Source organism: Sylvia atricapilla, chromosome 3 (genome assembly GCF_009819655.1).
Source record: "Sylvia atricapilla isolate bSylAtr1 chromosome 3, bSylAtr1.pri, whole genome shotgun sequence".
In the NCBI taxonomy this organism is placed as follows: domain Eukaryota; kingdom Metazoa; phylum Chordata; class Aves; order Passeriformes; family Sylviidae; genus Sylvia; species Sylvia atricapilla.
This window is the reverse complement of record NC_089142.1, coordinates 32,913,526-32,939,618: the sequence shown is the minus strand read 5'-3', so window position 1 is coordinate 32,939,618 and position 26,093 is coordinate 32,913,526. Positions and strand designations below refer to the sequence as shown.

Genomic DNA, 26,093 nt, shown 5'->3' with positions numbered 1-26,093 from the left:
TAGGATATTTGAAAACTCGGGCATTGAACAAACACACCACACTGATAAAACTAATGTTGTTAGTACATTTCTTACTAATACTTAAAATTTTTAAGGAATTTCTGCTTCCTTTCACTTGGTAAAGCATCACTTTGTCTATAGCACTACACTAAACAAATCAGATTTTTGACAGACCTGTTCCACTTTCTTCTATTAGAATTATTATTTAAGCCAAAATTATTATTTAAGTGATTTTAAAAACCTGTTAATCCTCACATTTCTGAGCTGCATTGTGGGTAACAATACTGCTTACACTTTATGTACCTAGTAATGTTTCAAAAGATATACTACCCCTTTTTCAAGAATATTTTAAGGTTGGGATTTGAAAACTTAGCTTGGTATCTCTTACAAACTTCCCATTGAATATTTATTATTGTAGGGTAAGAGGCTGTTTTTGCAGTTGTCTTCAGAACAAGAGGTATTTCTTTAGTGTTTAACTCTCCTTTTTCACAGACACCATTACAAGGCGCTCCTACAATCTGGTAAGCTTTAGGCATATAAAACTAAGGCTTCTAGATACTTGGGACAGTATATCCTGCTAGGTCATGCAGGATCTTTATTAAAGATGCTGCAGTACCTTAAATAGTAATTTTGATTTGGTTATGATACCATAAATACTTATTCACACAAGATTTTAAAGTGTGAATCCTTATTTTATAGCAGTCTAGAGGTATGTAGATATATTCAAAGGCATTTCAATGGTAGCTGGTCCTTCTGCCTCACCTACATTTTATTAATAGGCTCACAGCATCAAAGAATATATAAGGTTGGAAAAGACCTGAAGATCATTGAGTCCAAGCATTAACGTAGCACAGCCAGGCCCCCCTCTAAACTATGTCCCAATTTGCCACATCTACGCATCTTTTAAATACCTCTAGGGATGGTGATTTCACCACTTTCCTGGGCAGCCTGTTTCAATGCTTGACAATCCTTCAATGAAAAAATGTTTCCTAATATCCAACCTAAACCTTCCCTGGTGCAGCTTGAGGCCATTTGCTCTTGTCCTACCTCTTGTCACATGGGAGAAGAGACCAACCCTCAGGCTACAACCTCCTTAACAGGTTCTTGTAGAAAGCAACAAGGTCTCAGAGAGCTCAGTGATCACTTCCATCATCAACTCACTCAATACCATTGGGAGGAACCTATCCAGACTCATAAACTTGTATGTGTCTGTAGGAGGTTGCTGACCATTTCTCTTTGATTATGGTATCTTTGTTCAGGTCCCCCTTCCTGCCTTCCAGCTCAGAGGGCTGCGAATGCAGCTCTTAGATATTGTCCTCAGTTCAAAATTCTTAATTGCCTCTGCATTTTAAATCTAATCTCCACACCACATCCTCAGAGATAAGAAGGTTAATCTCAGCTCTAAATGTATTCTTTCTCTTATTAGAAATACTGAATAATCCTAAATAAACAACTGTTCTTTGAAAAAGCGTAACAGTCCTCCTTTACTTGGTAAAGAATCATTTATCTGGAGATAAATTATTTGATTTTGAATAGACAAACCTGAGTGTCTTCAAGTGGTAATCACAAATAGTTTATTAACATATCTCCTTTAAATAATAAAACTGAACAAGTAATCCTGAAAACAATGTACTGTCTTATAAATGTTTATGAATTGTCTGAAGAGATGACATTAGCACTCCTTACTCAAAATTAGAGATTATCAGCATGTAATTATTACCAGACATGGAATTCATGAATTTTCTATTGTAAATTATGCAGTTTGTTTTGTTTAGTTCAGCTGTCTGTTATTACTCCCTCTAAGAATGGAACTTCTCCCTAACTTCAGTTTAAGTAACACATTCTAACCTAGCACTGAAGATACAGCAGATTAAGATACAGCAGAGATTACACACCCTCTGCATATGTCAATTTGTTTTAGAGAAGGGTCAGCTCTTCTGTGCAAAATCCTGTTTCATCTGCTACTAAAAAAAGAAAGATTAAAATCTGACCTTAATCAATTGAAACCATGTCTGACAAAGTTCACATTAAGAAATTATCCATTCACAATGCAATGTAAACTATTGTGTAAGAGTAGTTACAGAAGCAGCACATTTGCCTTTGGAGAACATTCCCAGTCAAGCATAGATATATGCAGCATAAGAATATATAGCAGTCACAAATGTAATAAATTAATCATTTTCTTTTACTGTTATTAAACAATTTTTAAGTACTGCAAAATAATCAGATACCAATCAATGCATCTCTGAGTTACAAAGATCATATGTTGCTATCATTTGTAAATGAAACTAGCAAGCTTTATAAAACAACTCCAAGTTTAAAGAGCTTATTTTCAGTTGTTGACATGTTTATTGATTGCACTGATGCCAAGTGGAGGTAAATTACATGAGCAGTGGAGCTCAGTTAAGCAGTAATTCAATGCAACTACACAGTAATTGTTGATGAGCACCCACCTACAGCAGAAGCCTCAGCAAGATCAATTAGCTACTTGTCAATACTGCCAAGCTTTAGGGGCTGTCCCCTGCATTCTAAGCCACTGCAGCTCTGTAACTTCTGGAAAGACTTTGTGCTGCATTCTCCAAAATCCCTTACAGAGTGCCCTTGCTTATTCTGCAATGCCTCTTAGGACTGTAACAGGTTTACTCGCAACTTCCAAATGCTTCTCTAACTATTTTTATGGCTTGAGTGAAAAACAAATCAGTCTACCATTACAGGTTTTTCTTAGATAATTTTAAAATATTTTCTTGTAAATAAGACAATATGATTGCTTTCCTTTCAGGAATATTTGAAAGAGCTGCTAAAATAAGTGAACAGCACTGAATACGAGAAAAAGCAAAAATTAAAATAAGAAAGGTGCATTAAAAACAGAGTGTAAGAAAAAAAAAAAAAAACCTTAATCTTTAATTATGCAATAGGGTCATATAACATGACAGTGTGAAGATCTGAAGTGTTCTCCAGAATATCCAGTCTGCTGCCCCATACAAAACCATTCTGTCTCACACAGATAGCTTCCAGTAATCCCATAGATAAAATGGATTCATACACTAAAACTTTACACAAGCTATGTGACACCAAGAAGTAAGAGATAAAGTAAAAGCCATCTCTCAACAGCAGTCAAGGCTTATCTAACATCAAGGATCAGGTGAAATATGTTCAAGCAATCGTAGGTAAGAGACAGACATCCATGCTCCAATGCTCTGCTGCTTTTCTTGCTAATTTTTCCCACACAAACAAATCACAGGTTCCCAAACTTTACAAACTAAAATCCCCTTTTATCTAAATCAGTCAGCAATATACAAACCAGGAATCTAGGAGAGAAAATTTTCCAAATTTCCTTCTGAGCACTGTTCCATTTGTCTACTTTTTGAGCCCAATTCCAGCTGTTGCAGAAGAATGCAGTGCAAAAAAAAAACCTTCAGGGAAATCTGATGCTGAAAACTATGCATCTCTGCAGGATATGAAACCTAACAGACTTCCAAAATAAATACATTCCTTCCCTCAAAAATAATAAAATATTAATTCGGCTTATCTTTTCCAAATATCTTGAACCTTAAAGTATGTCAAGAGAATGTTCAAAGAAAACCCAAATTGACCTGTTTGATGATGACTGGGCTTGACAGACCAGACGAGAGGTAATTTAGGTAGTGAAAGATGTTAACACAATACACAGCAAAAGCATTCCGGTCTCATATGGTCACTGCAGCTTTTCATATTGACATAATAACTGCCAGGCATTGAGTTGCTATGTTGGTTTTTTTTTCAGAAACACTATCATTAGTTTTCTTTTCACTATAATATTCAAAATTAATTAGGAAAATTAGTTATGTAAGAATTGACTAGCCCATGCACTTCTGCCAATCCATTCTGTTCAGGCCACTGGGTACCGTATAAACAAAACCCAGCATGACCTTTCAACTAAATCAGGTGGTTGACACAGGGTTGGGGTTTTTGCTTAGAGGGACTCCTTGGTACCACAGAAATATTTATAAAAGCTGATTTCTTCTTCAAATCCTGTATGGTTGTAGGAATCAGACAGAGTAGGGATATGATCTGCAGAGCAATATAATTAATTCACATTTTTAGGCTGGACAAAGAGGATCTACAGAAATGTGAATCTACAGCTGTAAGTCAGCCAGCCTAATGCCAAGTTTCTAGAAAGAGCATATTATTCTCAATTCCATGTCCAAGACCACCATGGGGCCTCAATGCCAAGTCCAAGAGCAAAAGTTCCTTGAGAATGGTCAACATGAATTAAACAACAGAAAATCTTGCTTGATCAACGTGACTGCCCTCTAACATAATATGTCCAAGATAATGGACAAGGGGAGAAGAGTAGATACTGTTTCTTAGCAGGGCTTCATCAAGACTATCAACAGCCTTCCTTTAGTCAAGCTGGTGAAGCAAGTTGCAAAAATTAGCATAGGTGGAAAACTGTCTGGATCAGTGAGGTTCAAAGGGCAGTCCTCAGCAGAACAAAATCCAATAAGCAGGTGATTAGTAGATATGTTCCTCAGAGATCAGTGTCCACCAACAGCTTTATTACCAATCCTCAGGAGGGGATGGAGCACACATAGCAAAAAATACAGGGGGGACAAACATGGGAGGAAAGGATTGATAAGCTGGGACATGGAGCAGCTATTCAGAGGCACCTCGTCAAACAGAAAAATGGAGTGACAAGCACCTCGTGGAGCACAACAAATACTACACCCAGTACCCAAGCACCCTGAGCACCACTGCAAGCTAGGGGCAGCTGGCTAGAAAGCAGCTCTGTGGAAAAGATGTTGGAAATCCTGTCAGGCAATGAGCTGCACGACAGGTGCACTTCCAGCAAGGGCAGGTAATGGTGTTCTGGGCCATATTAGCAAGTCCAAGATCAGACTGGTTTTCAAGACTTTGCTTTCTATGTCTTTGTTTCATGGTTTTGAAAATCATATTCCTTACATGATACAAATGTAATCCTCATGGATTAATACTACAACTGGGAGTAATTCTCAGCTAACGACTTCCTCCTCAGTTCTCACTGTCTTTTCTTTCACGTATTTGGACTTTTCATGGATTTTCATTTAAAAAATAATTTAAAAAGTTAGGAAAGGAAAACAGATAGGCCAAAGTCTGACAGATACATTTTTGTTGGGGTTGGGTTTTTTTGGGGTTTTTTTTGCTTTAAATGAACACTCTTGTGCTAATGAATCGTAACACATAACCCCTGTTCATACTATATTAGTTCAAAAGAATAAAAGCCAAAAATAATTGGCATCGGCAAAGATTTCAGATTCAAAGAGAGCGAGCACAATACATGCCTTGTGTTATTCCTCTGTACTGTACTAGAAACTCTGTAATATTCAATCATTACAAACTGTGCTTGTGAAAGAATATAAAAATAGGCAAACAAAATAAAGACCAAAACACTCAAGCTCAGAACACACAGTGCACAAAGTACATTCCCATTGTATTTACCCAGTCATTAGCTATCTGTTTGCATTGTATATGGGGAAGTGCAAAGTAAACCAGAAAGCCTGCTTGCGTAGGCACTGACATCAGGACCGTGGGGTTATTAGACACTGGACAACCTTTGGCAAAAAGCTTTTACGATTTGAAAACTTTCTAAAACAACAGATATGGATTTACCGTGAGAACTGAGAAAATTCTAAGCCCTCATTGCTCTGGTTTCTCTAATTAACACTCTTTGCTATGGCGGATACAGTCCCCAGCATTGCATGACAGAGGTATCATGCCTTTTGTGACATAACACTCTTGACTTTTAATACCTGATTATTTAAAATCCATAAACACAGAGCACAACATTATGCATTTCTCTGTTAATCAAAAGCCATTATTTCTCTCCCATGCCATTGCCAAGGCACACAAAAATGGAAGGAAGAGTGGCCATGGCTGTGAAAATATCCCCAAGATCTGTTAATGATCTTAATGATCTTCTAGAGAGCTGCAGCTCACACTGCCAAGTACAAATGAGAAAGCAGGGAAAACAGTCCAGAAGAACAGTAGCACAAACACATCCTTTTCAGCCCAAAGAAACTATAGAGCAATAATTTAATTCATACTCATCTTTAGGACAAAACACAGACATGACTCTTTAGCAGAATGGCTACTGTAAACCTGTGGGTTTTGCAAGCACAATAGTAAGAGAAGAGTATAAAAGCAGCAAGCTGGCACATCTCTCCCCAAAAATTAGTTTTTCCTATTATTTCTTGTTATCAAAAAAAAAAAAAATGCTTTGTCAAAATGGACAGGAAAACAAAATCACCTATACAGGAAGTTTAATGTGATGATTGGGTTGATTTTTCACGATTGATGTATACCAGCAGTTCAGCATCATTCACATAACTTAGTCCAATCAGAAACTTAGGAACAAAACCTTCCCCTCCAAAAAAGAGAAAAAATTTACCATTTAAAAAACCTAAGAGTTATTCTTCCATTTTGGAAGCATGAAAACGATATTTATTTCACTATTTTCAAACTTGAAAATTGCCAGTAAAATCTGCACCCATACTTCTCCACTCTTTTTCCTTCTGCTTTATGTACCCTAAGGTTTCAGGAAGCACAAGCACTGCCATTTCCTTCAGGAGAGATACAAAGGCATGTTACAAGATGATTACTTTAAATCACTTCAGCTGCCAAGCCAAATTTAATAGTAAATTGAAACCCTTATCAGCCATCTTCTTCAACTGCTTCATGTTTTAATTTATCTGCTGCTAGTAAATTATGACAAAATTAAAAGCAAACACAGATGAGAGCATTTTGTAACTGACAGGAGAAAGGTATGATGAACATGTAGGACTCCTGAACAGTGAAGCTGCCTGGAATACAGTCACAAATTTGTCTCTAAGCCTTTGCAGAAACTGCCAGTTACAAGGAATAAAGCTGTTGCACAGTGCAGCTATTTCCAAGCAAATTGTTATGGCTCCAGCAACTAAAGTGGGTGTAAATAATAATTCCCTAAGAGACACAGGGGGTTTCCTTCCAGCTCTCAACAGATATCAAGGGGGAGAGGGAGAAAATACCACTTTCAGGTTTTGTTGAAAATGACGCTGTTTGCTCTATTCAAGTACACACTCGTGATAGATATCCAGTGAGACTCCATTCTAGCCAGCATCAGAGGGGACTAAGTTATGATAACTTTGGGGTGGTTTGATACTACTCAGGCTGTATTTTTCCTCCCAGGGAGAACATGCTTCATATCATTCCCTATGGCTGAATTGAACAGACCTTCCTCCCTCTGCTTGTGACAAAGAGGAAAGTAAAGGAAATGTGTACGTGTTTAACTCAGTCACAACTGAATGGCTTGTCAGATTTTTGTATGCAGTAAATCATGAAGCACAGCCTTTCCCAATGTTATCCCACACTTTTATAGCTCTTTCTTCCTGATGGTTTCAATCAGCATTTTAAATTTTTACTTTCACTGCAATCCTGGCTGTGGTATTAACGTTGTCACAGTCAGTCAAGAATAGAAGTAACCTATATATTGGCTCTTATGTATCTTATAATTTATTTCAGCCTTGTTTTGAAACACTGAAATCACTGGCTCTAATTTTTATGCCTCTCAGTGCAACTAACCTTAACTATAGCAAAGCAGGACTGAATTACATGTTACACAAGAGCTGATAATTGGCCCTCACACCTCTCATACTCTTAAGTGCCAGGTAACTCACAAGGCAGTGAGCACTGGGCTCTGACTGCAGCTGGCACGATTAGCTACCAAATAAAGGACCAAGATCTCATACTTGCAATGAATTTTAAATATTGCACAGGGCTTTTCAAGTCAAATAAATCTGATTTACTTCCACAGGTGTAAGTGATCTTCATCATATTTTTAGCAGCAGTCCCAGCTCATGACTCAGAGCAAGGCTAACTTATCCAGAATTACATCACACAGTAAACCACTAAAGCACTGGAACATACGCAAACAACCAGCTTCTTTTTTTTCCCCCAGAAAATATTTTAAAATGTCAGTGAGGAGGACCTAGTTTTAATAATGTAATATATACCTACCATAATACATATTTTAAAGGGCTGATTAAAGAAAATCTGCCCACATAATTATAAAAATGTGTAGCCTATAGAACTTCAATAACAAACCAAAATTCTATTTTATTTAACACTGTAAAACAGTTTTATTTCAGATATTCAGCAATTTTATTTGACTACCGGCTACAGACAGATTAGGAAAGATATTTTCTTTGGCAATGCATGTTTGTATGCTTAGAAATACATTTTATTCTGGTCACAGTTTAAGTTACTAACATTGGAATGCAAGTTTCAGTAGCAGATTTTTCTTACATCTTTAATTTGAGTAGTATTGTGTACTACCACAACTCAGACCTGAAATTCACTTCTGCTATATGAAGTCACTTGGCTGCAAACAGTTCAACAGTTCTCATAGTACAACTCTAGTACGTATCCCAATTCTTCTGTATTTAAAACTGATATGCAGGATTTTCTTTGAAATTCATAGCAGCTAATTTTATTAGGTCATCTAGAGTGTATTTAGCTGTGATGTTCAGAAGACGCAATAATGAATAATAGCCTCACCATGGCATCAATTATTATTCTATTATTTCTGCTTGCTTTCTATTACTCTATTACTCTATATTTAAATACAAAATATATGATCAGTGTAACAGAAAAAAATCCTATTATTTTACCACAGAGGATATTCCTCCATCCAACAAATGTTATATGCATGGCAGAGATTATTACATTATTACATTAAATTACATAATTTTAACTGAATCAGTTCCTGGGAAAGCCACGTTTTTAACCACAGGAGGCTCAAATTATGTACTGATATCATCACAGAAGTCACACAACTTTCTAAAAGTTAAGTGATTAAAAGGTTCACATCTCTTACATGGAAACTCTGAATTCAGTATGGAAAGATTTCTGAAACATAGTTTTGCAGTAATTCTCAGCCATCCTTTTTTCAAGCCATCCCACCCATAAATAATGCTTGCTTAGGGGCAAGTTCAGCCCACAGGTAAGGAAATAAATCAGAGAAAAGGACAGGAAAAATAATTTTTATACCAAGTATTACTTTTATCCTTATTTCAAAACAAATTCTCATTATATCAGCATATTATATTTCTGTATCTATTGGAATAATACATGTGCAAGTCAAGTGTCAATCTCTGTCCATGGGGAGACAAATCTCATCATTAAAATTTGCAAACCATGAAACATATCACTGTTTAACAAGAAAGTGCTGCTGCCTTGGGAAATAAGATACTCCCAAATCTACAATCCATTTTAAGTGAACCTTTTAAACCACACAACTTCACATTTTCTTATTTCTAAAGCACTCTAAAATAAAGTTCTAAAACTGGTAAATAAATGGGCAGATATGGACAGAAAACACGCCTTTTCAATCACACAATTATGAGTGAAAAATTGCTGTGTAAAAATCAGATCTCTCTCATAAGGTAGAAAAGCTTCTTTATAAAGAAGTTCTGAAATGCTAGCCGTGCCAAACTTAACTAATGACTTGTTGATCTGAGTGGTTCAATTACCTTTGAACAGAAAACTTACAGACCTTTCCTTTTTCTTTCAATCTTTTCTCCTAAAAAGTATCAATGTGATTAATACATTTTTCTCTCATTTCTTCCACAGATGATTTATGGACTATCAACTTTAACAGGAAAAAAACAGGAGATTATATTACTTTAGAGTAGATTAGATAAACCTTTTTTGCAAACACTCATTTTTTCTTGAATGAGTTCTAAAAAAAAAGAAGCAAGCAGAAATGTTTCAGTAGTCTTCAAGACAGATGTGGATTTTTTTTATTGTCTTTTTTATGTCAGGGCATATATTTAGGTAACCAAATACAGACTTCTTAGTCTAACTACAGGTACCTTATAAAGAAAAAAACCAGATACCTTTAAAAAGAAAACTTATATGAGAAGGACTGAAAAACAGAAGACCATGGAGGCTTACAAATGGCTTTTTAAAACAAAGGTTAAAATACTCGAATTTTCTTTTCTCATTCTCCGTGATAGATCCACCATAATTGTGGCATATTTTTCAGATGGTTGTGTGAGGCCTATAAATTTATTGCATTGCCTTTTAAAACTTCCAGCAAGGCAAGACACACTGGATAATGAAGATTCCTTCTTTACTGCTGCTTTTACCATTTTATGTGACATGGGTACATTTTTGAACTGAATCGTTGTGTGGAGGAACACTGTGTTCTCTCAAAAAAATGCACTTCATTTTGACTCATAGAGCTTAAAATAAGTGTGTCCAAGTTACAAGTTTACTCTTACAGTTGGCTGCTACACAGCTTCATTTAGGTCTCCCAATATACAGTAAGTACTGAATATTCATACAATATGAAGTACAAAACCATATAAGATTCTGATATAATGTTGATGAAATCAACAAAATTATAGCAAAAGCATGAAACATTTCCTCTCTAGAACACACAGTGACATACTTTTTTTATACATCTATCAACATTATTCCTAATACTGTAATATTAGAATACAGTCTTGGCATATTCTTTCTTGGCACTTTTCAGCTATTTACTTATTGCAAGATTATTCAACAATGTGCAGCAGAACTAACCTTGTTGGCTGAACAAAAGAAGGTACAAAAAAGCAAAGCACTGTAGTCTTCACTTTAAAGAAGCTTTCCAATTGTACACACGTGCAATTAGTTAAAGAAAAAAAAGAGGTGACTCTTAGGGCACACCTTCCTCCTTCCGTGTCTCCTGACATGCAAAGGAAGTAGAATACTAAAAAAGAGGGATTCAGAATGAAATCTTAATTCCACAGACTTCATTATCAGGGCCTACATTTTCACTGTGGGCAACTCAGAGCCAAGTTGATAATGCCAGACACACGGGGATTGAGAGGATATGGCATCCAGATAATGACTGAAATCTGTGCAGCTTGTGGTGCCTACCACCTTGTGGGTGAAGATTTAGGTATTTGTTTAATGTTGCTTTGACTGGAAGGTCACATTTTACCTGTACTGCTTCCTAGTCTACATTACTCCAAATGTAGCAGTTTCTTTAAAATGTATAAGAGAAATGGTATGTTTTCACTACATGTACAGAAAAAGTGAAACTTCTGTGCCCACTTCAAACATCTATTCAAGAAGACATTTGCACTCCTTAGACATCTAAGTTACTGTTAGTCATTTTTGCATGCTTAGTGTTTCAGCAAAACACAGCTGACTGATAAGCATGCCACTTGCTGGAACATTGACAAGAGGCACTTTTTCAGTGATGATGGGGAACAAAATATTATTTCCAAGCAAATGTATCTGAGGAACAATTCCAGCTACAGCTACCCAGATCAGCATTTCCAGAAACTTCAGAAACTTCTGTATGTCGATTAATAAGAGATGGATTTGGCTTTTTGTATAGAAACTTCTTCAGTTTTAAATATTGTTTTATAAAATTATCACTTTGGTGTTTGGTACAGAGGAAGCAGCCCTTCCTTCCTTTCTTCCTTTGTCACACCATTAAATCCTCACCAGCCTTCTCTCCTTGTGAAGTAAACATCATTAGAAGGATGTGTGCCTAGAACTTTGTCTCCTGCTCACTATGATGACTGTTAAGTGTGGTAAGAGTAACAAAGACTTCCAACAAGCAGACAGATGCCAATACTACCATAGCTCTGCCAATAAAGCTCAATTTTAAAATCCCACTGAGGTAGAAAACAGCAAAATTACAAAAAGCATCACAGGCACTGCTGATACACAGTATATGAATTACAAGCACAACTTAGCTCATTCTTTTGCTGGTGCTATACTACAGCATAGAGCTTTCTCTAGCAGAGATCACAGGTAAGACCATAGGAAGAGACAGACACACAAGGTTCTCTCCTAGTATTTTTCTCATGTAACTGACTGCAACCTTTTTTTTTTTTTTTTCCTTTTTCCCTTGAAAACTAGTTTCAGGCTTACATCTGCTATTCAGGCATTTTTAACTGGCTTTAACCACTTCTGTAGCTTTTTAATTGCATCACTATAATTGCTAGATCCCTACATGATTGCAATGAACATGTGCCCATTTGCATTCAAAATGACTATTGAACAAATAAACTACTTCGAAGATTTCTTCCTCTGTGCCTACCTATAACATGGAAACTCAGCACTGTCATAACTTATCCTACTGTTGCAGATGCAGATTTGAGGCTTTAAGCCAGGTTTGACATCTGGGCACTGAGAAGCTGTGTCTGTCCCAGGGACATCCCTTCTCAAAGAAGCAACAGCAGCTCCTGACTAGTTTTTTGAGGTAGTAAAAGTGCACCCTCCATCTCCTCTTCTATATTAAAAATCTTAATGTAGCCAACAGCAACAGTATAAAATTCACAGTACTCTGGAAGAGCACAGAAGCTCAGAAGAGCTCAAGAGACTGTTTTTACATCCTTTCCTACAAATACATTCACCACAGAACTGAAATAATTTGATCTTGTGAGAATAGATAAAACATCAATAAATACACACTGGTTTACAGGCCTTTTATGTATTTACTAAACCTGCAAGAAAATTAAAAAGGCAAAGTTCTTACATATTTATTTTTATTTTTAAAACTTCACTGAGCCATTAACATAGAAGGATAGATTTTTCTGGTTTGGCTCTAGTATTATTTTCCCCTATTCTGCATAGATTTTTATATGCCACAGGCCACTCTTCTCTAATCATGCTACTCTGAACTATGTCTGTTGCTCTAAATTAATAGTCTAGCCAGACCATTTCTAATACCCACATCAAAATATGAAAGGTTAGGAAAAAAACAGAATACACTTGCATGAATCAGCAGTTTACAACCCCAAAGCAATCCACTAAAATAATTTTTTCAGTAAGTAAGACAAGGTATTGATTGTATGGTCCAAAAGAAGTAAATCTGACATACAGTGCAATTTAAAAACTCCACATTTTTCTTTAGCCTGGCTTGCCATGGTGCCTTAGTACGTTTTAAGTTGTTTTACCTGTGGCTAGTAAAGGATTCTAGCATCCCACTGAGGCATTTGGAGAAATAATGTCGAAGGGTGAGTGACTTTAACCACCTAAGAATTTTTTATACCTCCAAAGCACTGGAAATTGAAAGAAAGGTCATTATTGCACTTTTACAGGGGACTCCTGGGCTCCCTAATATAAACTGCTGTTCAAAGCACTTACTAGTAGTTCTAATGCAATTCATAGTTTACTGGGAATTAAAGATAATGCCAAACAAAATAAAGCAAGTTACAGTATTATCAGGCAGAAGAGAAGTTGAATATCCTTGAATCAGTAGTTACTTTGCAGAGTTGCCTTATTCTAGAGCCCTGTCACAGATCATCTGTTATCAGACTAGAGTCAGAATTTCAAAAATATTTATATTAATTTTCATTAATCAACAAGTCAGTGATTTGATGGGGTGTAATATAAAGTCCTGCTGAGTAATAGACTTAAAAGGGATCCAAAATTTCTAGAGGGAAGTTCATAGTTTTGATGTTCTCCTAAATCATCATTAGCTGTATTTACGTATCAGTTAGAAATGCTGACGTTACTGAACGACGATATGAGGGGGAAAAAAAAGGAAAAATATCACTGGATCACAGAGAAGAAAACATAGGATGTGCAGTTTAGAGAAGGTTTTTTTGCCCTTCGCACAATGTGGATTAAAACCATTTCGTTTCTATCAGCTCCATAAGCTATCAGAAATGTTAATGTTAGAATCACAACATGATTCTGATCAAAAAAGTTTGCATTAAAACTGTAAATGTAAACTCTACCTTAGAGTTGTAAAAATACAAAAAGTTACTTCCATTAGAAGAATTCCTGGTAGCTAGAAAGATGAAAATGCAAATGGGGGGCAGTGCACAGCAAAGAGAAAATTTTAATTCTGCCTCAGTGCCCATGTTTTTGGTTATTTTCAGAATTAGCATACGGAAGACTAAATACATTGTTCAAAGTTATAAATCACAATGAATGAACACGGGTGTATCAGCAGGACAATGATGCTGGAACTCAGCCTCAGGCACATGCCAAATTAAATATCAGAACATGGAAAATACGTCCTCATTGGATACACTAAGAGCACACTTTATACTCTACACTCAAGTGATTAGGGTGAACCAAACACTGAAGTTATTCAGTAGTTAAACTTTTGATTTCACTGAACTACAATGACTTTCAGCATATTCTGCCACTTTACCACTTCACAGTGCCCAGCGATAACTTGTGCCTCTTAAGGAATTTGCATTTTAAAAAAAAAGTACTTGGCTGCACACTTCTGTATCCCACCAATGCACGCAAAACCATTTCTGACAGGAGAAGACAAACAGGGTTTGATGCAGCTAGAAGAAATGCTGCCCTCTGCCTAACACACAATGCAGTTCGAAGTGGGACAGGAAAGGGTTATCTTGTTTTAGCCTTTGCTGAATCCATTACTTGAGCCTTTGCTCAACACACTACTTAAAAATAAGTAACTGCCTAGAAAGCATTCAAGTTAACCCTAAGTTAAAAAAATAGGTTTTTTCTCAGTTGAACGCTTTTGTTAAACATGCCTATCTTGCAGGGCTTTGCCTATCATAAATGTCAGCCTGGAGAAGTAGGCAGTAGCAAGCTGATGACTGGCTAGAGCTTTCCCTTTTCCATCCATGGTGAGGTGTTCATTGGCACACACCTCTCCTCCAACCCATGTTTTCAATCTGTGAACTCTGGTCCTGCAGAAGCAAAGCTGGCATGTGCAGTCCCTAAAAACCTTACTGCTGGACTTGTTCTCTCACTTACAGAAGATTTTTAGTGAGGCAGTGCTTACTGTTCTCTCCTTCAGTACATATGGAAACTGCCAAGCTCCTTTTTCATTTTTGGTTCTGCCTCTCGAAGGAAAAAAAAAAGAAACAGCTTTAGCCCCATAGCATATGGGAAAAGCTTACTACAATCCGTATTTTCTAGACAGAACAGACCCAAAGCCAAGTAGATGGGGCACACTCACATAGTGTAGAAATCTGTGTCCAAATCAGTGCCACGGGATTCAAACGTGGTTTAATCATTTGCTATCAGAAGGATGTTTCACAAGTGCCTGACTGAAACACCAGCTGAAGGCAAGGCAACGGTTCATGTCCTCTCTCACACATGGAATGACACTGAGCCCACGGCCAAGAGAAGCAAGTGTGCACGAACAACCTCATGGCTGGGACCTCTCTTAGCCCACACACGCCCACTCTCACGTGGACCTCTTCATGAAGTGCTTCACAGAACCTGAAGAGACTTCAAGCTGAGCTGCAGACGAAGAAGACATTTTGATATATGCTACGTCTAGAAACTGGACTAATTGGACATGTAAACACTCAGTGTTTACACCTTTACAGAGTATATTCTGGAGCTGATTTTATGAAAATCCACCACCATTTCTGAGCACTTCATTTTCAAATTTTGAATGTTGTTTTAGGATTTGGGGAGTGTTTGCTTGTTTTAAGAAACTATTTGGGAGGTTTGCACAGTACAGAATACCATGTCCTGTTCAATATTTGGCTATACTGAATTCATTGAATCACTTTTCTCTGTTCAGTATTTAATTTATTCCAGCCTAGAGAGAATACAACACTCCCTCATAGCTGAACTGATAACATATGCCACTATTACAATCATTTGCTCTTTTCATTGCAGAAGAATTTGTTCTTCCTTATGTTCACTAAAATTAAATAAGTATGCATAAAGTCTCATGGGTAAATTGGACTTTATGACACGATAACATCAAACGAAACATCGTAGGAATCCATTTAATCCTGTGCTGAACTTCTCACATCCTGTACTGCATTTCTTAGTTATTAATCAAGACATCTGTATGGGCACAGGTAACACAACATGAGACAAATGAAAATGAAGATGCTTCCATGCAGTGAGACAAAAAATAATAAAAGACTTTTGTGTAACATCCAAAACAATTTTGGCCTCAAAGATTTAGTGTAAAGAAAGTCACACAGCGGAGTACAAGGCACAGAATTTGTTCTTTTTTATTTACAAAAGAAAACAAACAAAAAATATCCTAAATGCTTACTGCTATATCCAAGCTCTTTGGAAAGCTCTTTTAAGATAAAGAATAAATTCCTAGCTTGCTAATTAATATAAATGATTCACATTAAATTCATACGCCAAATTCCTAATCTAAAAGAGGATTTTTTAAATATTGATTTTAGTGAACTTTTCAGAATCACTGCTGAATCTTATTTTTCAAACATTTTTTGTAGTGCATAAACTTTTTTTTTAATAGAGGAATAACAAAGCTTCATTTCCTTTGAGAAACCCTGAGTTTGTAACATTTTGTCTGTTCACCTTTATTTTCTACATTGTGTAACAAAATATACTGACATTGAATGCTGTGCAAAGACTTCAGACCTGCACAGCAAAAATTGCTTCTAGTTCATCCTGCATCATAAATTGGAAGTTTGCTGAACTGTTTGGAGTCACCTGTGATAAAAACAGGCAATATCTTCATGTATCTTTGTCTCCAGTCACTGAATGGCAACTTTATGCTGGTATTTCCCTTACTGCTCCCAATCTCTCACTTAAGAAATAATCTTATTGGTTTTCATTGGCTTATTTCTGTATACTCTGATTTTTTTTCTCCAAATCCCTGTTCTTATTTGTATTGTTAAACAATTTATGACCACCTTGAATTTATTTGCCTCTATTTATTCTAGCTTTTCTTTATATTCTATACCAGTGTTTTCTAGATCACACTCCTACTGACAGAAACTGATGGTGTGAGCTATAAAACCATACTTTTATATTGCAGTTTGTGATTGCTGCTAGATGTGCCAAAAGTGATAGTGAAAGTTAAACAGGATAACAAATGAAGGACCACATTGTGTCAATATTTCACCTCTTCCAATTTTACTGCCAACTGTAATTGCTTCAAAGAAACTTAAAAAGCATCAATTCAGATGTAATAATTTTCTTGTTCAGCTGAACAACCATACTGCTGTAACTGCATGTTCTAGTGAGCCTTTTCCTTGGATATCTATACTACATATAGTCCAGAGCCTCTTTCTTTAGCCATTCCATCAAATGGTACTCAGTGAAAAAAGTCTGTCCTACAAAAAAGCTGTCTAGGCTGGTGTCTTCGGTTTTGTAACCAAAAAAAGTTTATTCCATCTGTTGAAACCCATTTGGGGAGGTGTTTTTCCTTTATCTGTCTTAACTCTAGAAGGGAGGGTGCAATTGCCTTTCTGATAACAAGCCAGCTGTTAAAACTGGTGGGGCATTGTTTCTTATCTCTGCTCACCCTCCCATTACCTCCATGGGGGTATCTCCTGTTAATGGGCCATTAAAGCTCACCAATGACATGACACATTACACCATCCCACTGTGAGATGCTCTACCCCGGGAGGAGGAGCCAAACCATTTCCACCTAGAAAAAAAGGAGCTACAAGTGTCACCAGTCATCCACTGTTCCCACAGGGCTCCCAAAGGAAGACTGGACCCATCTCTGTACCCTTTTCTCTACAGGACCATCTCTGCTTCCAACAGGACCACTCCAGGAGGACTTACTTTTGGACTGTTCCCAACACCCTGATCAATAGGGTGTCAGGTTGTATTTCTGACTCTGTCAGGGTTTTTCTAGGATTTCTTGTTTGTTTTTTTCCTAATTCTTTTGTACTACAACATTTGTATTTTTAATATCCCTAGTAAAGTACTGCTATACCTAGTCCCAAAATCTTTGCCTGACAGCTGTTTAATTGCAAATTTATAATAATTTGGGAAAAAAACGGGGTGGGGGAAGCTTACTTTCTCCATTTCAAGGGAGACTCAAATCTCCCTTGGCAGGTATCTGTCTATCTAAACCAAGACAGCTGGCCTTGGTTCGTTTTTTAATCAACTTGAGGAACTACATTTGAGGGGGGTTATTATTTCTCCAGCTGAATAGAGAACAATTAAAATTTCATTCATTTCAATAATTATGTAGTTCTAGCAATTTGTACCTCAAGCTCTTCTAGCTTCTTAACACATACACATTCCATTATGTCTCAAAGGTCAGTTCAAAAGGCAGTTTGTTTCAACACATCTTATGAGAACAAAAACATTTACCTATAAATGAATATCAATTACAGCAGAATCACTGCTTTCAATAAAATCAGACTTTAATACCAATTTACAGCCTGTTCATTAAAATAGGATTTTAAATGGCACCAGCACAAAATGTAGGGCTATACACCATAACTTCAAAATCAATCCCACAGACAAAGTTATTCATTAGTTCCTTTTGCCCTAAGTACAAACACAGGTGCATAATCTGAAACTCAAAGCTGGTCCCATGGATATTTTAAAGTATTGCACTGCATTCACTTCCTCAAAGCACCACAGAGCACAGTTATAGCTTCCTTGGGAAATCCCACCTTAACTCCTACTCATGGGAAAGCTGAAATAAATGAACTGTTCAGAATATCTCAACATCTCAAATTCTAAAGACAGATAATGCAATGGTATGAAAAAGTATTTGAGACAAACCTTCTGAAAGCATTTTGTTGGAAAGGTGAAATTTTTTCATTAGGACTCTGTAAAATAATAGTTACTCACACAGTGCCTGTTCAATATCAGTCAATATCAGGTCATTTTATTTTAAATGTTCATACTTCTGAAATAGTTAAATTTCTTTTTCTTGTTGTTTCAGTTTTCTGGGCACATTTTTTCCCATAGTGACCTGCTTTATACTTACTATAAAAAACTGCTGTGGAACTCTTATGTCTTTGAAAGGTATTTCATGATATACCCTCTTTTCATTTTCCTGAAAGGCTTCTCACAAAACCAGCTCACATAATAGTTTCCCCAAATGCCACACTCTACCAGGAAATTACACCACTTACTGGAGATTAGGCCTTATTTTGCTGCAGGAGAAAGAAATCTAAACCACCACTGATCAAACAGTCAAATATTATTACATCCAATTTGTAGATAGAGAATGCAAGATTTGAAAAAATAAGATCATAGAACTCACCTCTCAGAAACAGGTTATTTCACTGAGTTTACTGAGTCCTATCCTCTGACTGATACCACTCCTCTAGAAGACTGATACTTCTGTGTAATTTTGAGAAACATGCTGAGTCCTCTGGAAGGGGCCCTAAGGACTGAGCTGTGTTCACCTGTACATTTCTTTGGTAGCTGACCCAACATCCCTTGTGCAGACAGACGCCCAAGGACAAAGTACTTACCAGGCAGTAAGAAAAGAAACTGTGCTACAAAGACCGGAACCGCAATTAAATCAGAATTGCTCTGTTCCTGCAAGAATGACGCATCTGTGCAACTCTCTACAGAAAACAATGTGCTGACTTGTTATTTTATAGACAGCAATGACTTTTACCAGGTCAGCTAACAAATTTCTTTACTAACACGCATTTCTTTTATTTTAATAATAGCATATATTTTCATGGTGTGTCCCGCTATAATGGCATCAATGTACACAAAAATCTAAATTCCTAAATGACAATTTAAATTCCTTAAATGAAAACATTAAAAACTAATAGAGTAATTTTCTATTTTTAAAGATTTTAGCCATTACTTGCAGAGAATGGGTAGAAAACCACCGAGATCTTCCTGAGATGAACATTTCCTGTATTTGCAGGATCAAGGCCAGAAGATATATGCTACTTCCCTACATTTATTTCAGCCCCATCAGAAAATAGCAATCACCATATTAATGAAGCCATAATATAAGCTTCCTTTTTATCCCTTTCTCTCTCAGTTTTCCCATATCTGTGTCTCCCCAAAGCACCTTGGACCCCACATTGCTCCAGTGCCAGTTCCTCCTCTAAACACCCCACAAGACTTGTATAGGGTGACTTGATTCCAAAATGCTTCCTCCTGCATCCTATAACAAGTCCCCAGTGCTTGCTGGGGGCTTGCTGGGGGCAATCCTTGGCAGGCAGCAATCCTGTGAAGTAATCCAAAGAGTCCCTTACACTTCCTGCTAGCTGTCTCCATCCTGCCTGGTTCTCTCTCTCTCTTTTTTTTTTTTTTTTTTTTTTTCCCCTTCTTGCCTCCTTTAAAAAAAAAAAAAAAGTTTTTAAACAGGACACCATTACTGGATTTATGTTTCTGTGTATTACAAATGATTAATGTACTGATGATTTCCACACACAATTCTTCATTATTTTGGAAGTGATATCTCAGTGGGCTTCTCTCTCAAGGCTTCTCAAATTGTGCTTTATGTAAGTTTAACACTTTCGCTGCTGAACATGACAGTTTTGCATGCTTTTATACAGAATATGAAACATTTCGACTTTTAACTGTACCTGTATTGAATTTGTCCTGATATCTGTTTCTCACTTCAGAATACTCATTGAGAGCACATATGAAACATTGGAGCCAAGGGCAAAGTCGTACCATGTAGAGTTTTAAGTACACCAGCTTTTCTTGTTTTTAGTTTTATGTCTGAGCAGAGTAAATGATGACTTAGTGCAATAATGTGCCCCTTTAAATACTCTGTACTCAACACACAACAAATCTGATTTAACACACTCTCCAAACACTGCTTTTAGTCTCTCATATGCAAAAATAGAAGTATTTAATGTATTTTTTCCTATAGTTCATGAGTGAAAGCCATCATTTCCATCTGTACTCTTTTCCTTGAATGGTGTATTACCATGAAGTTTATGTGACCACTATCTTTTAAAACAGCCTGTGTACTTCTATTCACCTTATTTCTCTGATGAGACCTCACAGCAAGGATGGAATAACAATATGGAAACTAACCACCTAATCCAACTGAACATATTTTATTGAAGTCTTATTACTTCCATGTGTAAGAAGAAACTAAAGCCAACTGCAATCCCCAATTTTTGGCATTCTCGTACGCACTGTATCCAGCCAAAGAGAATTTCACTTTTTGTTTTCATTTTTACAGCTCAGTGATATCAGACATATGGACTTAACCTGACCATTAAGAGATCAGTATTTTTAACTGAATAAGAAAAGCTAGGTCTTTATTACGCCTAAAGCAATACTGTTCTTTAAAAAGTTGTAACTTTTTATTTTAATATCTTAAAAGTATTATCTTTAAATATTCAGATCAAAATTTTAGTATGGATGATAGAATCTTCAAGAATGGATATACAGAGTAATGACAATATAGTTATACCACAGAGTCAAGTCAGGCAATTTATATGAAAGAAACTTGTCATGGATAAATGCAGTGCCAAAGAGTTATATTATAATTTATTCTGAGAGAGCCTATGTAATAGATCAATATTTCTTGAGATTCAAAGCCTAGTTTTGTAAGAAAGATAATATAAAGTTATGAGCAACTATAATAAAAAAAAAATTGCAATACTGACAGAGATAAATAGTCCTATACTAAAGCATTTTCAATTTTTTTTTCTAAACAAGTCGTATTTGTCAGATAAATCTCTGATATGAAAAACAACACCTCTAGAAGAATCAATGAGGTGAGTAGCTTTCTCAGTGGTGGTCTGAGAATTAAAAACTCATGTTGAAATTTTAGCAATATATTGGGCATCCCACGTTTTTCCAATGACATTTACTGATACAATTTTTTAGCTCATTTTTTTATCCAACATATATTCATTCCTTTGTTACACAGCAGATTTTGACTTTGCTGCTCACCTTAGAATAGGTTTTTTTTCCTCAAATGTTGATAATAATACAAGATGCTAGAAGTCAGGCTCTTTTGGTTGAGTCTATTTCACATTTTTGTGAGAATTTATAAAGAAAATTAATTTCCTGCACTCACAGCTGGCAGTACCTTATGACTTTATACAGTAATAGTTTAATCAGAGACTATCTACTAAAGAAAAGAAGTCAAATGCTGATTATTTAGAAGGATGAAAAATCATGGAACCATAGAATGGTTTGGGTTGGAAGGGACCTTCATCTATTTCCAACTCTCTGCAATGGGCAGGGACATCTTCAGCCAGATTGCTCAGAACTTCTCCATTCAACCTGGCCTTGAACACTTCCAGAGATGGGGCATCCACAGCTTCTCTAGGAAATCTGTTCCAGTGCCTCACCACCTTCACAGTAAAGAATTTCTCCCTTAAATTTAACACGAATTACCCTTTGTTCAGTTTGACTGCTCTGTTTCTTATCACTACAGTTCCTGATGAAGTGCCCTTCTCCAGCTTCCTTGTAAGCTCCCTTCAGATACTGGAGAACTGATATGAGGTCTCCATGAAACCAAATATTGAGTTCTTAATGGAGAAAATATTTTGGTAGAAAAAATTCATTTACATTAAAATCAGTACAACTATTATTTAAAAGAAAGTGTACCACAAAGATAAAGAAACATAGTATTCTGATTCCTTCTGCACATTTAATTCAGAATTACACTCCCAGAACCAATAACTCCATTCCTTCCCATAAAAAAGCTAATTACCAAGCTTTAATTACTGCCTACATGGTTTACATTTTGTGACTTTTACAATCCCATTTCACTCTAGTCTTGTAATTTAACTATCCTAGAATAATCGAAAGAGTCATCAGATAGTGATGGACACACTTAATTTAGATGTTTCTACAAACCAGTACCACTGATGTGCACAGGAAAGAAATCAAGTTACAGGTAAAATTTCCCAGAGGTACAAGTATAAAACACATCAGAAAGCTAAAAAGGCTTTCCAAAATGCTTCAGATGTAACTGATACTGATGTACATCTCAGCTCTTCCAAGCTGTTCTGTGCATATGAGCTTGACACATGCATGAGCATCACCACAAACACACGTGAACAACTTCTGCAGACTTTTCTAATGAGGTCTCTGAACACTGTGTGTCACACTATGTTATACTGTACTGGACCTGAATGCTTTTTCTGTGTCTGATTTCAACATTCCTAGAATGCATTTTTAAGAAGCTCAAGGGATAAGCATATGAGAAAAATAAAAAAGAACATTAAAACCAGACTATACATGCAGATTTTCCCCCTGCATCTCCCAGTGCACATTTTCCCTGCTTTGCAGTGGATGTTAAATTTCTAGCTTAACAGACACTATGCACAGTGCCTAGTAGGTACATAATTTCTCAGCTGTTCAGATTAAGTAGGGCAAGCATCCACAAAACTGCAAAAGAGAATAACTTTAAAAAAATATAAAATCTCATCTTTTAAGGTAGCATTAAGTATTTCTTCTACAGGGCAACATATCCATTCATGCAGAACACTTGAAAACAAATAAACTGTGTACCTGAACCGTGGAACTGATTTCAGATGCAAATCCTCCTGTCAAGGGAGCCTCGTGGCTAATCAGCAATCGCCCAGTCTTTGCCACCGACTGAAAAGGAAAAACAAACGCCCAAACTGTCATCAAATTCAGCTCTTGTGATTTCTTACTTGTACTACTTGTGGAACATATGATATATGTGACTTTGTTAACAGTGTTAGAACACAGCTACTTTTCTCTTCTTGCAGTTCCAGTGAAAAATAAATTATCCTAAAATACTAAACTGAGTCATTAATAGGATGATTTTATATTTACTATAAGAGTATTCACATTTTCCACTCAATTTTAAGCAAGTATCAAGAATAAATTTGAACCCGCTTCATATGAATTTACCCTGTCAATGCAAACTGTAACATTTCTGAAATAGAACAAGGATTTTAACAAGTAGCCAGTAAAACTGTGTCCTCAAAATACTAAAATACACAAAGAAATCCTTCACTGATATATCTGTACAAACAGATCCTATGTAACTCAGAAAGTAAAATTGCTAAATAAAAATTATAGCAAGAAAACATGTAGATTAGTGCTGCATATTTAAATTTTACATGGCAATTAGAAGTATCATTTTACAATATTAGATTTTGATGTTTGTGCAGTTTTTATGCAACCTACTTTTAGCTTAATATATACAGATGACCTAACCATCGTTGATCAAAAACCCTATACTATGCTCACTGAGAAACTTAACAATGAAAGCAAAATGGTTTTAATCTGATGTGAAATACAAAGCTTCACCACACAAGTATATTGATGTTTATTGCAACTATGCTAAACTGCCTGATTCAAACAGTATCAGATACCTTTAGCATGATATATGGCAGCAAAGTCCCTGCTTCCATTATATGCAATATCATAATATTTTAAATTATATGAAATAATCATAATATTTTAAAATTATTATAATAAAAAGGCTCAGTAAAAGGTTTCATAAACTTCTAGGTATATACATCAGAAAAAAATCAGATTATTGTGTATGTTAATCTTTCAAGAACAGTTACAGTCTGACATTTAAGATAAGTACACAGTGTACTGCTGAACCAATATTATTCATCATGTGGAAGAGCCCAAGATAGTGCTTGCTATCAGATCAGACCTTCTGAATACTGTGATCTTCAAGTTAAAGTCTACACCAGTACACTCTCCAGTCAGCTCCATGTTATCCACATAATAGGATACATAAAGGCAATGCCCTAATTATACAGCTTTCTCCCTGATCCAAGTATTTTACAAATTCTTATGTTTTTCTAGGACTGACTCAATCAGTGGCTCTAAGCAGTTCATACACAGATGTACTGGCAACTTGCAGCCTATGAACATGTTCCATATACTGTACTATGAAGTGGTCTGAAAACATTCAGAGGTAAACAAGACAGAAAAAGTAATTTCAGCAGTTGCAAAGTAATCCAGTCACATAGGCTGATTTCCTGAGGTATTTTTCCAGCACTGGAAACTTGTATCTAAAGGAACAGAACACAGGTATTAACTGCACTATAAATACTACAAATCAGTGTATCAGAACAACAGCTCCATGAACAAAATGTACACTCCAGTTTTAAGTTAATATGTTGATATGATGATATGAGTAAAACTGATACAATCATTTCCTGTAGTACAAGTTGCTATAGTAAAATGATACAACTAATCAATGTTAAAGTTCTGTTCAGTTGTTCGTGTGTTTTTTTAATCCTCTATTTTAAGGAAAGATTCTTCTGCATATACTTGTTCTGAGAGGTCCACATTTTGACACATTACAAGCTATCATTAAAATTACATTTTTTGTCTCAGAAGAAAATAGACTATAATCAAACACTGTTAGCATATAGAAAAATTCACATGGGGTGAGACCAATAATCTACCAGTCCAGTAAATTATCTCCCCAAAGAGATAATGTAATGTTTAGGGAAGAATAAGAAAAGGACCTTTAATGTGTTCCTTCACTATGTCTCAGTCTCCAATTATTTTCACATCTCCAGCTTCTTGAATCCAATATGGTCCTTTGAACTAATTAATTAATAACTTTTATTTAATCTGTTCTCAAATTGAATCCATGTAAATAAAGGAAAGGGGAAAGGAAAAATAATCTTTTTTTGGTAACCTGCTTCTACTCTGTGAGAAATTCTTGTTTTTACATATGACTTCCAAGGGCTTCAAGCCAAGTCCATATCCATGGGAGCTTGTTAAGAGTGAACAAGCAGCTGTGATCACCAAGCATTGCATACAAATATCTCAGCCCTACTACACACTAGATGTATCACTTCTGGTACAAAATCATGCAGAGGCTTGGTGCTTTTAGTAATCAACCAAGCCTACAGTGAGTTTTTCAGGAACACATGCAATCTTAAGTATTTCTACTGTTTGTAAATGCTTCATACCTACTGTTAAGTTGTTTTAGTTTTAAATTCCCTTCCTGGTTACAATTTTGCACCTTATTTCCAAACTAATTTGGCTGACTTAACTTCAAAGCTGCTGTTTCGTATCTTATTTCTGTTTTCTAGAAGGAGGCACTATCTATTATCACATTTCTGCTCCCAAATGAACACATTAAGACTGTGATCATATGGTGTCTTAACCACGACTTTGCTAAATTAAGCAGACTGAGCTCTAAAGCTTTCAGCAAACAGCACATTTCCAATTCCTTCTTCATTCTTACAACTCTACTCTGAATCATCTCCAGTTTTCTGTGTTCTTCTTGAAGCACCCATCTGGAACCAGCATTCCAGATTTTTTCACAACACCATCAAATTATCTCAAAAGAGATAATGCAGCTGCAGTACTGCAGCTCTTGGATGCATGAGAAATTTGTATGTATGCTTTGTTGGCCAAAGCATAACAGAACGAGTCCAGCTTTTAATGATAACTGCAACTCCCTACTTGTGGGAAAGGTGGTTAAAGGATAATAGCTTTCTGGAATAAAG

General features: G+C 36.1%; 1 protein-coding gene across 2 annotated transcripts in view; it reads right to left on the bottom strand.

The window, feature by feature from the left end:
- Positions 1 to 26,093, bottom strand: part of BCKDHB (branched chain keto acid dehydrogenase E1 subunit beta) — a 108,051-nt gene that overhangs the window by 22,848 nt on the left and 59,110 nt on the right. For both annotated transcript variants that reach the window (XM_066315069.1, XM_066315068.1), the window contains exon 9: positions 23,143 to 23,229. In XM_066315069.1, coding sequence (XP_066171166.1) covers positions 23,143 to 23,229 — 87 coding nt within the window. The remainder of the gene's footprint in view (positions 1 to 23,142; positions 23,230 to 26,093) is intronic.